Raw genomic sequence first — 16,429 nt, forward strand, 5'->3', positions numbered from 1 at the left:
TTAGGTGGATTCATAACTGGCTTAGTGATCGGACCCAAAGAGTGGTCGTAAATAACTGCACATCCAGTTGGAAGAATGTCTCAAGTGGGGTACCACAGGGCTCTGTCCTGGGTCCTGTATTGTTCAACATCTTTATCAACGATTTAGATGAAGGAATTGAGGGTAAACTGATTAAATAGGGCTAAGTGACAGCACATGTGAAAAAGACTTGGGTATACTAATAGATCACAGACTGAATATGAGTCAACAGTGTGATACAGCAGAAAAAAAGGCAAATTCAATTCTAGGATGTATTAACAGAAGCATACAGTCTAGATCACGTGAAGTCATTATTTCCCTCTACTCCTCTTTGGTCAGACCTCATCTGGAATATTGTGTCCAGTTTTGGGCCCCACATTTTAAAAAAGACATCAACAAACTGGAGCAAGTTCAGAAAAGAGCGACCAGAATGGTGACCGGTCTGCAAACCCTGTCTTATGAGGAAAGGTTGCAGGATTTGGGAATGTTTAGTTTGCAAAAGAGAAGACTGAGAGGAGACTTAATAGCTGTCTACAAATATCTAAAGGGCTGTCACATTGTAGAAGGATCAACTTTATTCTCATTTGCACAAGGAAAGACTAGAAGCAATGGGATGAAACTGAATGGGAGGAGACACAGATTAGATATTAGAAAAAACTTTTTGACAGTTAGAGTGATCAATGAGTGGAACGGGCTGCCATGAGAAGTGGTGAGTTCTCCTTCAATGGAAGTCTTCAAACAGAGGCTGGACAGACATCTGACTGGGATGATTTAGCAAATCCTGCTTTGAGCAGGGGGTTGGACCAGATGGCCCAGGAGGTCCCTTCCAACTCTACGATTCTATGATTCTAACATAAATAAATATATGAGAATGTGTCCCAAAAAAAACATTTACGTCCAGGTACCTGATAGATGACGTCGTCTCTGGAGTCGTTCTCTTTCTTTTCTTCATCTTGTTCAGATGCCATGATGATTTTCTCATCCACAGCACGTCGCTGGAGACTTCCATCCTCTGCAGCAAATCCCCACACGATGCCCTTTAAGATACCAGTGTCATTATAATGCTCCTGAACAAAAATATCGGCCTTAGGCCAGGGTCACACTGGCGAGGAATACGGACGAGTGAGAGGCGTTAAAAGCACGCATTACACATGGACAAATTATTCTCTATGGGTTTGCTCCCAACAGCCGTATATTTCTCGGGCGTATTCTACGGTCCGTGCCAATCGCAGCATGCTGCGATTGGCAGCGTACTATGCCCGTAATACGCCAATGCAAGTCTATGGGTGCGCAAAAAATACGGATTACACACGGACCACACATGTGACTTGCGAGAAATACGCACCCGGTGTCTTTTAGAAAAGCCGGCAATTCAGTGCGCTATACTGTACAGTAAACTCACACTGACAGGTTTAAGAAAGAAAGAATAGATATAGACACATAGAATACATATATATATGCACACACACACATGTCATTGTGACAAATATATATTTATATTTCACAGAGTTCTTCATAGCAGAATAGCCGCTAATTAAATTGCCGGCTTCTATCAAATAATCCCCCAACCCGACATGAAATGACACATGGTTTATATACAGTAAAGCATTTCATTTCATGTTTTGTTATATGTCCCTGACTAATAATTAGATGAGGGATTGTGTGCAAAATTTGGGAGTTGTAGTTGTTATTTTAAGGGGTTAATTCTTTGTTAAAAAATGCGTGGGCTTCCCATTGCCCTATATTGGTGGCGAGTGGGTTAATCTAACAAAGGGTTAATGTCACCATTCGATTGTAAGGTGACATTAACCCTTTGTTAGATTAACCCATTCGCCACCGCTACAGGGCAATGGGAAGCCCACGCATTTTTTAATAACAAATTAACCCATCAAAATAACAACTACAACTCCCAAATTTTGCACACAATCCCTCATCTAATTATTAGTCAGGGACAAATAACAAAACATGAAATGAAATGCTTATATATATGTATTCTATGTGTCTATATCTATTCTTTCTTTCTTAAACCTGTCAGTGTGAGTTTACTGTACAGTATAGCGCACTGAATTGCTGGCTTTTCTAAAAGACACCGGGTGCGTATTTCTCGCAAGTCACATGTCACATGTCACATGTCACTATTCTGCTATGAAGAACTCTGTGAAATATATATATATATATACATGTTTATCTCAATGACGTGTTTGTGTGTGTGTGTATATATATCCTGAGCGCCCTCATCATACTCCCCCTCCTTTGTATACTGTCACCTCCTGGCTGGGCCTTACACTGCCCCCCATGCTCCCCACCCACCACTGCTCTATCTCTATTCAGTGCCCAATCACACTTTTCTCATCCGATACTGTCTCCTCGGACTATTCCCCTCAATAGTCTCACGTTTCCCCCTCCCTACTCATACATTTGTCCTCTCACTCTCCATACTGCCTACTCACAAATTCCCCCAACTCTCCATACTGTGTCTGCAACCATCCTATTACCATTGCTCCTCATACTGTGTCCGCAGACATTTTCCCCTTGGTCCTCATATTGTGTCTCCACTCCTCCCACTCATCATACTATGTCCGCATCCATCCCCCCATTCACCATACTGTGTCCGCACACATCTACCCACTCAGCATACTGTATCTGCACCCATCCCCCATCTCTCCTCTTGCTCCTCATATTGTGTCTTGTTGTGAGTTCATTTTTCCCTTCACCATTGAGGTCTGATGAACTCCCTCCTCTAGTGAAGGAAGGTAGTGAGACTGATTACCAAACACCTGGGCAGCTAGATGATGACTGGGTGGCTGGAATTGAGGACTGGATATAAGGCTGCTGACGCCCTTCTTCCTGGCTGGTGATTTTCCTGCTGGATTCTTGGAGACCAGTCTGATTCCTGCATCTCAAAGCTAAGTTTTTCTGCTCTGCTTTGTACTCTTCAGTTTTGTTTTTGTTTTGCCTTGTTTTTTGGGAGTTCTGCCATCCCCGGCCGGGGGTGAGCTGAATTCCATTTTTGTCTCTGATCTGTTGATATTTTGCTCTGTCTTCAGAATATACCTATGTGCTGATATAGTCTTTTGAAGCCTAGCGACTTCAGGGCCTGTTTTTCCTATCAGTCGGTTGACTCATTGATAGGGTTTTTGCGGATGGCAGACAGCAGCTTTCCTATCCTGTCCTATGTAGTTAGCTTGGGCCCCATCATTTGCATCTTTCTATCTGTGTTAGAGTTTGCATCTAGCTTCACCGTCATTATATGTTGGGGGCTGCCTATTGCTTTGGGGTCTGCTCTGGGGCAGTTTAGTTTTTCCCCTTTCTGTCTTTAGGCTATATAGTTCTCCGGCTGTGATCGAGGGGTCTAGGGCACCGTAGGAACCCCCCACGGCTACTGCTAGTTGTTGTGGATAGGTTCAGGGGTCTGCAATCCGATAGCTGCCAACCTCTCTGGTTTTTCTGGACTTAGCTGGTATTTTGTTTTTTCCTCCTTCGGTGACTCATCATAACAGTGTCTTTAAACTTCTCCTGCTACCCATGTTGTGTCTGCAGCTGTCCCTTCCTCGCTCCCCAAGCTTGTGTTCTCAAATCTTCCCGTTACCCTAAATCTCTTCCCAAACACACACTAATTTTCCCCCACATAGTAAATCTACCCCCACAGAGTAAATCTCCCCAACCCACAGTAAATTCCCCCACCGCAGTAAATCATCCCCCCCACACACAGTAAATCTCCACAGAAACAGTAAATTTCCCCACCACACAGTAACTCTCCCACCTACAATAAATACCCCCATTTAATCTTTGGTGTTTTCAGCTCCACTGGCTTGGAGCACATACCATCAATTGTTTTTCGCGCTTCTGCGCACTGGCGAGTTACGTTAGAACCCAAGACCTGATCGTGCTGGCGGTCAGAGCTTCATTTGTACTTGCGTCAATGGTTCTCCATACAATATAATGCACTCCTTGTGGTCCTCCATACAATATGAAGCTCTCCCTATGGTCGTGCATACAATATAATGCACTCCCCATGGTCCTTAATACAAAATAATGCACCCATGGTCCTTCATACAATATAATGCATCCCCCATGGTCCTTCATACAATATAATGCACTCCCCATGGTCCTTCATACCATATAATGCACCCATGGTCCTTCATACAATATAATGCACTCCCCATGGTCCTTCATACCATATAATGCACCCCCGTGGTCCTCCATACAATATAATGCACTCCCCATGGTCCTTCATACAATATAATGCAGTCCCCATGGTCCTTCATACAATATAATGCACCCCCATGGTCCTTCATACAATATAATGCACTCCCCATGGTCCTTCATACAATATAATGCACTCCCATGGTCCTTCATACAATATAATGCACCCCCATGGTCCTCCATACAATATAATGCACTCCCCATGGTCCTTCATACCATATAATGCACCCATGGTCCTTCATACAATATAATGCACTCCCCATGGTCCTTCATACCATATAATGCACCCCCGTGGTCCTCCATACAATATAATGCACTCCCCATGGTCCTTCATACAATATAATGCACTCCCCATGGTCCTTCATACAATATAATGCACTCCCCATGGTTCTCCATACAATATAATGCACCCATGGTCCTTCATACAATATAATGCACCCCCATGGTCCTTCATACAATATAATGCACTCCCCATGGTCCTTCATACAATATAATGCACCCCCATGGTCCTTCATACAATATAATGCACTCCCCATGGTCCTCCATACAATATAATGCACCCATGGTCCTTCATACAATATAATGCACCTTCATGGTCCTTCATACAATATAATGCACCCCCGTGGTCCTCTATACAATATAATGCACTCCCCATGGTCCTTCATACAATATAATGCACTCCCCATGGTCCTTCATACAATATAATGCACTCCCCATGGTCATCCATACAATATAATGCACCCATGGTCCTTCATACAATATAATGCACCTTCATGGTCCTTCATACAATATAATGCACCCCCGTGGTCCTCCATACAATATAATGCACTCCCCATGGTCCTCCATACAATATAATGCACTCCCCATGGTCCTTCATACAATATAATGCACTCCCCATGGTCCTTCATACAATATAATGCACTCCCCATGGTCCTCCATACAATATAATGCACCCATGGTCCTTCATACAATATAATGCACCTTCATGGTCCTTCATACAATATAATGCACCCCCGTGGTCCTCCATACAATATAATGCACTCCCCATGGTCCTCCATACAATATAATGCACCCCCATTGTCCTTCATACAATATAATGCACCCCCATGGTCCTCCATACAATATAATGCACTCCCCATGGTCCTTCATACCATATAATGCACCCATGGTCCTTCATACAATATAATGCACTCCCCATGGTCCTTCATACCATATAATGCACCCCCGTGGTCCTCCATACAATATAATGCACTCCCCCATGGTCCTTCATACAATATAATGCACTCCCCATGGTCCTTCATACAATATAATGCACCCCCATGGTCCTTCATACAATATAATGCACTCCCCATGGTCCTTCATACAATATAATGCACCCCCATGGTCCTTCATACAATATAATGCACCCCCATGGTCCTCCATACAATATAATGCACTCCCCATGGTCCTTCATACCATATAATGCACCCATGGTCCTTCATACAATATAATGCACTCCCCATGGTCCTTCATACCATATAATGCACCCCCGTGGTCCTCCATACAATATAATGCACTCCCCATGGTCCTTCATACAATATAATGCACTCCCCATGGTCCTTCATACAATATAATGCACTCCCCATGGTTCTCCATACAATATAATGCACCCATGGTCCTTCATACAATATAATGCACCCCCATGGTCCTTCATACAATATAATGCACTCCCCATGGTCCTTCATACAATATAATGCACCCCCATGGTCCTTCATACAATATAATGCACCCCCGTGGTCCTCCATACAATATAATGCACTCCCCATGGTCCTCCATACAATATAATGCACCCATGGTCCTTCATACAATATAATGCACCTTCATGGTCCTTCATACAATATAATGCACCCCCGTGGTCCTCTATACAATATAATGCACTCCCCATGGTCCTCCATACAATATAATGCACTCCCCATGGTCCTTCATACAATATAATGCACTCCCCATGGTCCTCCATACAATATAATGCATCCCCATGGTCCTCCATACAATATAATGCACTCCCCATGGTCCTCCATACAATATAATGCACTCCCCATGGTCCTCCATACAATATAATGCACTCCCCATGGTCCTTCATACAATATAATGCATCCCCATGGTCCTCCATACAATATAATGCACTCCCCATGGTCCTCCATACAATATAATGCACCCCCATGGTCCTTCATACAATATAATGCATCCCCATGGTCCTTCATACAATATAATGCACCCCCATGGTCCTTCATACAATATAATGCACTCCCCATGGTCCTCCATACAATATAATGCACTCCCCATGGTCCTCCATACAATATAATGCACCCCCATGGTCCTCCATACAATATAATGCACTCCCCATGGTCCTTCATACAATATAATGTATAAAAAGGTGTGGGGCGCACCAAACAATCAATGGGTTCTATATATGAGGGTGCAAAAGCCTTGCATGGAGAGAACCATGAAATGTAAGAGAAAAAAGACCAAGCAAAGAATGGCCTGCACACCAATTAAATCTGATAACACATAATAACCGTAGAAAAATGCTTTATTGGAAAACACAACACACGTGTTAAAAACAATTGTGATTATTATATGCAGGGGTGTTACATGGACTTCCTTTGTCCTTTTTAATTGTTTTTAACACGTGTGTTGTGTTTTCCAATAAAGCATTTTTCTACGGTTATTATGTGTTATCAGATTTAATTGGTGTGCAGGCCATTCTTTGTTGACACCATTTCTTTTTCTTTACAAACCTCTGAATTTTTTTTTGAGGGGGGATATCACCGTCATCGTAGTAACCCGGAGAGTCGTGTTACTCGGTCATTTTTACCGCACGATGAACGGTGTAAATACAGACATGTCCCTGATGCTGCATCTGTCACCAGAGCCGCAGTTTTGTCAGGATTTTCAGCCATAATCTGGGTATTTTGACTGAAAAAATATGACGAAAACAAATTACAAGAACGGACGGACATTGGGAGAGTGTAATATGTGTAAAGCGTGTGCGGCGCCTCACGGATGTGGCAGGTTGCTACGGCGCGTCGCTATGAGGTGTTTCCCTATTGCTTTAGCCTATAGTTGCCGAAAAACAGGCAGTTTTTTACGAGACGTTTTTTATTTGCACCTTCACACATATTGTAGTTTATACCCAAAATATGCACATAAAATTGATTTGCTGCACATATTCCTGTCAAAATCCCTACTGAGGGACTAAAGCGAAGTAATTTTCTGAATTCTCTACATAAAATACATAGATATATCATCTGTTGTAATTACTATCTGCCATGTTTATTTCGTGCTAGTTGACCATTATTAAAAGCCAAAAAACTGCATTAATTCACTAAAACAATATGGCGGCCACAAAAAGACATTTGCGTCTCGCATCTTTCCCGCCTCTTTTGCCCGGCTCTCCACACAACAAGACGATTCCAGAAGTAACTGGTGCGGACAGCGAAGCCGCGCCTCTGATTGGCCAGCAGTTGGTGCTTGCCGTAGCTGATTGGTTGCTATGCCGCATCTTCTGGTTTCTGATTGGTAGATTCAATTCCTCAAGTTTTCCCAGCTGGCCGGCGCCTGTCTGTTGTCGGGATAGTTGAAGTCTTCGTGTCCAGCTGCGACTTGTGTTGCCAGAGGTTGTATCGTGAGATAAGCAGTGACATAAGCCAACCTTACGTCCCTTTACCTTCTAAAGTCGTTCTATGCTTTGCTATTTCTGGAAAAGCTGAGTTGTGAAAGCAACGTGGCCGCCCTCACTGGAGGTGTAACCCAGCTTTCCCGACCACCTGAATGGCAAATCTGCTCTGAATACTAAAGGATGCATCTCTGGTATACGACCAATCTCTGGACAGCCTGGCTGACAACCGCGGAGGCTGCCCGCCTTGTGTGGCCAGTGTTGGTTGTCAGACAGCTTTCCCCACAATGGCTGCAGTGGAAACTCCACAACTTGCTAGGAATATTCCAGAGAATGAGCAGAACAGAGTCTGGATGGATCATTTATGCTGGAAGTTTAGGTGTAGTGTATGTGAGGCCTGTGGAGACCCCTGGGCATAATGTGACAGGGTCCGCCATGTTTTATAATGGTTTATCCTGCCAGAATAAGCCCACATAGTGCTACCCAAATAATGCCATACTGTGGCCTCAAATTACTGCCTAAATAGTACATCCATATAGTGCGCAGGTAATACCACCATACTGCACCTATATAACATTGCTCAAATAATACTTCCATATAGTGCCCATGTAATACCACTGTACCACATCCATATAACATTGCTCAAATAATACTTCCATATAGTGCCCATGTAATACCACTGTACCACACCCATGCAATAATTCGCAAAAAATACTCCCGTATAGTGCCCATGTAATACCAGCATACCGTACCCATATAACAATGCTCAAAAACATCCATATGGTGCCCATACAATACCACTGTACCACACCCAAATAATAATGCCCAAATAATACTAACATATAGTGCCCATGTAATACCACCGTTCTGCACCTATATAATAATGCTCAAATAACACTCCCGTATAGTGCCCATGTAATACCATTGTAGTGCACCTATATAATCTCAAATAACACTCCCATATAGTGCCCATGTAATACCACCGTACTGCACCCATATAATGGTCAATACTCCCATATAGAACCCATGTAATATCACCTTACCGCACACATATAACAATGCTCAAATTATACTCCTATATCGTGCCCATGTAATAACCACTGTACTGTACCCATATAACAATGCTCAAACAATACTCCCATATAGTGCCCAAGTAATACCTCCGTACAGCACCCAAATAACAATGCCCAAACAATACTCCTATATAGTGCCCATGTAATACCACCATACTGCACCCATACAATAATGCCAAAATAATACTCCCATATAGTGCTCGTGTAATGCCACTGTAGTGCACCCATATAATAATGGTCAAATAATACTCCCATATAGTGCCTATGTAGTACCACCGTACTGCACCCATGTAATAATGGTCAAATAATACTCCCATATAGTGCCCATGTAATACCACCGTACTGCACCCATATAACAATGCTCAATACATCCATATAGTGCCCATGTAATAATGCTCAAGTAATACTCCCTTATAGTAACCATGTAATTTCACCTTACCGCACCGATATAACAATGCTCAAATTATACTCCTATATAGTGCCCATGTAATACAACCATACCGTACCAATATAACTTCTCAAATAATACTCCCATATAGTGCCCGTATAATACCACCATACTGCACCCATACAATAATGCCCAAATAATACTCCCATATAGTGCTCGTGTAATACAGCCGCACAGCACCCATATAATAATGCTCAAATAATACTCCCATATAGTGCCCAAGTGATACGACCGCACTGCACTCATATAATAATGCTCAAGTAATACAACCGCACTACACCCATATAGTGCCCATGTAATACCACTGTACCGCACCCATATAATAATGTCCTAATAGTATAACCATATAGTGCCCATGTATTAGTATCCAAATAATACTGATATTCATGCTCAATACCTAAACAATACCACTGTACAGTGACCTCAAACTCTTTCCCAAATAGTACACCCATATAGTTCACATGTAATATTACCCAAATAATACTGGTACACATGCACAATTAATGCCACCACTCCGCACGCATGGTATAATGCCCAAATAATACTGATATACAATGGACAAATAATGTCTAAATAATACCATAGAGTAATCTAAAACTAATGCCTAAATAGCACACCCATATGGTGCTTATGTAATATACTTAAACATAATGCACAAATATTAGTACCGCACAGCATCCATGTAATAATAACCAAATACCACCAACATAGTATTTTACAATGTTCCTGAAATGCAGTTGGAGACTTGCTGTAGGAGCAGGGCTCCAGATGTACCATGATTAACTGCAGAAAGTGGCATATATTATACTGCACAGATACGCCAGCCAGATCAGACTTTTTGGTGAATGCTCATCAAGTTCTGTTCGTTATTTATTAAGAGGTGTGAGCCCCTATAAATATGGCGCATTTTACGTCTGTGAGCTTCTTATTAAGATGGGAGAAAACTTTGTCGTAATAAATGTCCCTCATAGTGTACAAATACAACTAAAACAATACCGCCATATGGTGCTCATATGACACTATCCAAATAATTACAACAAGCAATGCATAAATAATACTACCCAAAAACAAGCATGTCATGCGTGTAATACTGCCCCGGTAATATACCCTTACTACATATACATTCAGACGTTGGTTTTTCACAGATAGATCAAGCTTCTATGTGGCGATACCACATATGTGTATTTTTTTTATCATCTTTCTTTTTACTCGGGGAAAAGTGGGGCAATCTAAACTTTTGCTATTTTTATTTTTTACATATTTTTAGAAACTTTTTTTTACTTTTCACTGTATTTATAGTCCCCTTAGGGAACTTAAACTTTAGGTCTTCAACCCTCAGCTGTCATACCAACCCATAGGCGGACCCACGATCATGGGGCATGGAGCGTGTCAGTCTATGCGCCGTAAATGCAGCTGGTGACTATAGTAGGAGACAAGGTTAGTCCAGAACCACCAATCAAAACACAACCTCTCCCATGCAGCCACTTCACTCTTCCCAGCGGTACATGTGGTAATTGACAGGTCTCTTCCTATATATATGCTCAAGGGAGAGACCCGTCAATCACCTGTAGCTGGGCCCGGGAAGAGTGGAGCAGTTGCATGGGACAGATTACGTTTTAATTGGTGGCGCCGGACTAGTCTGGTCCCCTGCTATAGTCCCCAGCCGGCTCTTCTCAGATTTTCAAAGTATATTTTGAGCGTATCAGAGAATAATATTGTTCCGCCAGGCTACATTTCATGCTGCTTGAGGTTTGGGCAGCATTAATCTCCTGACAGGTTCCTTCTAGGTTCTCTTAAAAAAAAGTTGCAATATGCACTCAAATCTGATTGTAAAATGTTAAATATTGATCAGGCATTGTTCTTCTTGTTAATCAGTGAGATGATATTAATGCCTGGTGATCTTTGCTCATTCATGATTCTTACAGTATGAGGCACAATCAGGCTTCTTGTCACACACCCAAGACCGTCTCTGCTCACATGAAGTCTGATTCCAAAGCTCTTCAACAAAACAAATTGAAGCTAAAGCGTCCAGTTAGCAAGGGAAATGTTTGTGACAACCATGCATCAAAGCGGCTGAAAGGACCTTGTCTGGTCATCAGACGACAAGAGATGGCAGCTTTCTTCAAGTTATTTGGTAGGTCCCAGTGGTCTTTCACCAGAATGTTACTATTTGCTTGAGTGTATGTTCCCATGTTGTTAAAACATTGTGCATTTTCCACTGTGGATTAGCAGCTTGTTCAGCACACTCTAGTAGCTGTATTATGGATGATGTTTTACCAAAGTAGAAAAAACACTCAATACGGTTTTGCTGCCATGGATTTTGCCATGGGGTTTCCATTTAAAGGTAACCTGTCGTTCCCCCAGGGCGTTTTTCAGTTAAAGAGCCACCTTCAGCAGCACTAAGGCTGCATTCTGTGAAGGTGGCTCTTCTTACTCTGTCGCCTTATTGGGGGACACAGAACCGTGGGTGTTATGCTGCTGTCCACTAGGAGGCGACACTATGCATAATCTGAAAAAGATTAACTTTGGCTCCTCCTCTGCAGTATACACCCCTGGACGGCGTCAGCCTTCTCCAGTTTTTGCTTAGTGTCGCAAGGAGGCACACCTTTTTTTCTTTTTTTCCTTTCGTCGGGACAGATGAAGAAAAGTAGGTCTCCAGCGAGACTCCCGGCATGGCTCCTTCCTTGGCCCCCTTTTTAGGGGTGCCCAGTTGAAGTAGAGATGGCGGTTCTCCATGTCGCTCCTTCCCCAGTCCCTCGGGTACTGGTCCGAAGTTGAGACCCCCCCCCCTCCTTCCCCAACCCCCTTCAGGGTCTGGGTTGAGGTTGAGGCAAGGATGAAGACCCCCTGACGGTGACAGACGCACCCTCCCTAATCCCCCGCAGGGGGCATTAGGTTGAGACGCCGCAGGTAGGGTCGGAGTACAGACAGCATTCTGCACCAGGGACCCCAGCCCAGCTGTGGGATCCTGCTGGGGCCGGGGGAGGGTGCAGGCAGACGTGGCACAGCAGAGACAGGGCTTTCTGCGCCCCTGCCTCTGCAGCAGCAGTGGCTCCATGGTGCTCCAGGGACCCCCCACACAGGAACCGCTAGCACTGCTGCCCCCACCGCTAGCCAGTCGCCCATTCTGGGGGGGTCCGGTGCAAATCCGACCCCCTCCCGGACTACCGCGCCGCTCTGGAGCCCTCCTGGGCATCAGGCCTCTAATTTAGACTGCGGCTTCAGCCTAGCCGAAGCCGCCGCCTTTTCCCCGCCCCTGGCCCGCCCCCCCGGATGACGAAAATGACACTGCAGTGTCATAGAAGGGGCGGATCGAGGCAGGAAGGGCGCGCTTTTACATGACCCAGCGCGCCCTTTTCCAGCTCTCCGCCCCCTTCCCTCTCCACCTCAGAATCCGGTGGCCATCTTGCTGCACCTGGAGGAAGGCAGCACAGAGTCTCCGGGGGGCACAGGACATGGGGCTTATCAGCGCTGGACCTAAGGGGAGCACCGGTGGGGTAAGATCACAGCTGGGTCCTTGGTACTCAGCTGTGAATTCTTATAACCTATAGCGCTCTCCTATTCCTTTTTCCTCTGCGTAGATACCCCTGTAGGGTCTCTATTAATCAGCCTAGGTACTATGTCGGGCTCAAAGAAAAGAACCAGGCAAGACTGCTTTTATGCAGTCTGCACAGCCTGCAAGGCCACTCTCCCCAGCGGCAGCACGTATCCGCACTGCCGGGACTGTACCCAAAAAACCGGAGCAGAACCCCAAGAAGTCCCTACCAACGCTTCTGCGACCGCTACTGCGCCGGAATGGGCAACTCAGATGTCGCAGTCTATGACACAGTCTATAGATAACCTGAACATTACTGCAGGCTCTGCAGGGTCATGTCTCGGCTATGAACGTTACCCAGCAAAGGGACGTCCGGTCTCATGATCAGGGCGCTTCCGACAGTTCGAGGCGTAAGCGGACCCACAGGTCGCGTTCAGCTGTGTCCTCACATAGCAATAGGTCTTCCCCCTCCAGGGAAAGACACAGTGGCCTCAGATCACCGAGGCCGTCCCCTGATAGAGAAGGACAATGCGGATCTCCACAATGATCCCAGACTACGGGAAACCTCCGCTCTAGTTCGCCCGCTAGGGAGCTCCTTAGCGATGCGCAGGACTCAGAGGGCATATGTGACTCCAATTCAGATAACGAAACAGAGAACGCTTTGCTCCCTTGTCCCCCTAGCAATACTGCGATAGTTGAGGATATCGTCTCTTCCATCCTTCGGGTGCTGGACATTTCAGATCCAACCCCGGAAGCACCAGAACACAACATTTCCTTTGAAAGTGTTCAGAAACCATCGAAGGTCTTCCCTAATCACCCGGAATTTCAAAAAATCCTTTCTAAGCATTTTTCGCAGCCTGAGAAAAAATTCGCCAATCGCAAGTATTTGGAAGCAAAATACCCCTTTCCACAGAAAGACACCAAGGATTGGACAGATCCGCCTGAAGTGGACCCTCCAGTCTCTAGGCTGGCAGCACAAACGCTTCTCTCGCTGCCGGACAGATCAACCCTCAAGGACACGGCAGACAGACAAGTCGAACGCATGGCTCGTTCAATCTTTGAAGCGGCAGGTGCCTCTTTGGCTCCCGCATTTGCTTCAGTCTGGGCAGCCAAGGCCATCATGGCTTGGGCTGCTCTATTGCAAAAGGGCCTTCAAGCTTCAAATCCTCAGATGGCGGACCAGGCGGTGCAAATTGCAGTGGTGGCAGATTACATGGTCCTTGCAGCGTTGGACTCTGCAAGAGGAATAGCGGGAATAGCATCAAACGCCATTACAATCCGGCGTATTCTCTGGCTAAGAGAATGGAAAGCGGATGCGGCCTCAAAAAAGTCCCTAACAAATCTCCCGTACTTCAGTGGCCGTCTTTTCGGTGAAAAGCTGGATACAATGATATCCAATGCTACCGGGGGCAAAAGTACTTCCCTCCCTCAACTAAGACCAAAACGCACGTTTAAAAGGCGTAATCAATCTCGTTTCCGATCCTTTCAGAATTCTTCGGGCTGGTCCGTCTCGCGCCCAGCACAAAACCGTAATCGTTCCCCCCGCAGGGACAACACACGTGCGGCACAGAGGCCGGACAGGAACTGGCAATCAAAGGCAAGCCAGGCAAAACCTAAAGGAGGAAAACCTCAGACTTTTCCCTCGTCCTGCCTCATGCCCTCTCGAAGACACCCCACTTGTTGGCGGACGACTGCTACTCTTTCAGCAGGTCTGGCTGCCTATTACAGAAGACAAGTGGGTCAAGGAAATAGTGTCTTCAGGATACAAAATCGAGTTTACTACCAGCCCACCGCACAGGTTTTTTCCACCTGTCCCTCCAAAATCCCCGCTCAAAGCTCAGGCCTTCCGTCAAGCGGTTTCTTCCCTCCTGCGAGCAGGAGTCATAGTGCCAGTCCCAGCAGAAGAGCGCTTCCGAGGGTTCTACTCCAACCTGTTCGTGGTGCCCAAGAAGGGAGGCAGCGTCCGACCCATACTAGACCTCAAGCAACTCAACAAGTACGTTCGAGTTCGTCACTTCCGCATGGAATCCCTCCGGTCAATTGTTGCGTCTATGGAAAAAGGAGAATATCTTGCCTCCATAGACATACAGGACGCATACCTGCATATACCGATTGCTCCCGCCCATCAGAGGTTTCTCAGATTCGCAATCAACCAAGACCATTATCAGTTTGTGGCCCTCCCGTTCGGTCTGGCCACGGCCCCCAGAACATTTACAAAGGTCATGGCAGCTACCATGGATGTTCTGCACTCCAGAGGCATAGTAGTCGTTCCATACCTGGACGACCTTCTCATCAAGGCCCCCACCCTCAAGGACTGCGAGGTCAACGTCTCGATCACGATCGACACTCTGACGTGCCTTGGATAGTTAGTCAATTTACGGAAGTCCTCGACTACCCCGAGTCAGTCTCTGACCTTCCTGGGGATGCTATTCGACACCTCCAAGGGTCTGGTGATCCTCCCCAGGGACAAGGCACTGGCTCTCCGTCTGGGAGTTCACACACTCCTCCGCAAATCCCCCAGATCTCTCCGGTATGCCATGAGAGTACTTGGCAGGATGGCAGCAGCAATGGAGGCGGTACCATTTGCCCAGTTTCACCTCAGACCCCTTCAACTGGCCATCCTCAAGTCCTGGGACAGGAATCCGTTCTCCCTCGACAGGGAGTTCCGGTTATCAGCAAACACCAGGAGGTCCCTGCACTGGTGGCTCAAGCCAACCTCGCTTGCAAGGGGAAAATCCTTTCTCTCCGGTCAATGGAAGGTTTTGACCACCGACGCAAGCCTTATGGGTTGGGGCGTGGTGCACCTACATCACAGAGTGCAAGGCAGGTGGTCACCAAGGGAATCGACCATGCCCATCAACATCCTGGAAATTCGGGCCAGCTTCCTGGCGTTGCAAGCCTTCCATCACTTGCTGGCAGACTTTCATATCAGAGTACAGTCGGACAATGCCACGGCAGTGGCATACGTGAACCATCAAGGCGGCACCCGCAGCATCCAGGCGATGACCGAAGTAACGCGTATCCTACAGTGGGCGGAGGATGCAAGGTCGGTACTCTCCGCGGTCCACATTCCGGGCGTGGACAACTGGGAAGCCGACTATCTCAGCCGACAAGGAATGGACTCGGGGGAATGGTCTCTCCATCCCGAAGTCTTCGGTCAGATCTGTCATCGTTGGGGGACCCCGGACGTGGATCTGATGGCATCCCATCTCAATGCCAAGGTTCCCAATTTCATGGCCAGGACGCGCGATTCGCGATCGCTCGGAGCAGATGCCCTGGTTCAGGACTGGACCCAGTTCCAGCTTCTGTACATTTTTCCACCCCTCCCCCTGATCTCCAGAGTCCTGAGGAAGATCAAACAAGAGGGTGTTCCCACCATTCTGATCGCTCCAGACGGGCCCAGGCGTACATGGTACTCCGACGTCGTGCAACTCACAGCAGACGCTCCCTGGCGTCTCCCCACACGTCCCGACCTCCTGTCACAAGGCCCGTTC

At 46.1% G+C, this 16,429-nt stretch overlaps 1 protein-coding gene across 1 annotated transcript in view; it reads left to right on the forward strand.

Moving 5' to 3' along the window:
• The first annotated feature begins 7,705 nt into the window (after positions 1-7,705).
• SPDYA (speedy/RINGO cell cycle regulator family member A) overlaps positions 7,706-16,429 on the forward strand; it is a 65,036-nt gene continuing 56,312 nt past the window's right edge. Inside the window, exons 1-2 of the mRNA XM_073556344.1 lie at positions 7,706-7,880; positions 11,326-11,534. Coding sequence (XP_073412445.1) covers positions 11,327-11,534 — 208 coding nt within the window. The 5' untranslated portion in view covers positions 7,706-7,880; position 11,326. The remainder of the gene's footprint in view (positions 7,881-11,325; positions 11,535-16,429) is intronic.

The sequence above is a fragment of the Dendrobates tinctorius genome, unplaced genomic scaffold, assembly GCF_039654945.1.
Source record: "Dendrobates tinctorius isolate UK_male_01 unplaced genomic scaffold, ASM3965494v1 ptg000232l, whole genome shotgun sequence".
NCBI lineage: Eukaryota > Metazoa > Chordata > Amphibia > Anura > Dendrobatidae > Dendrobates > Dendrobates tinctorius.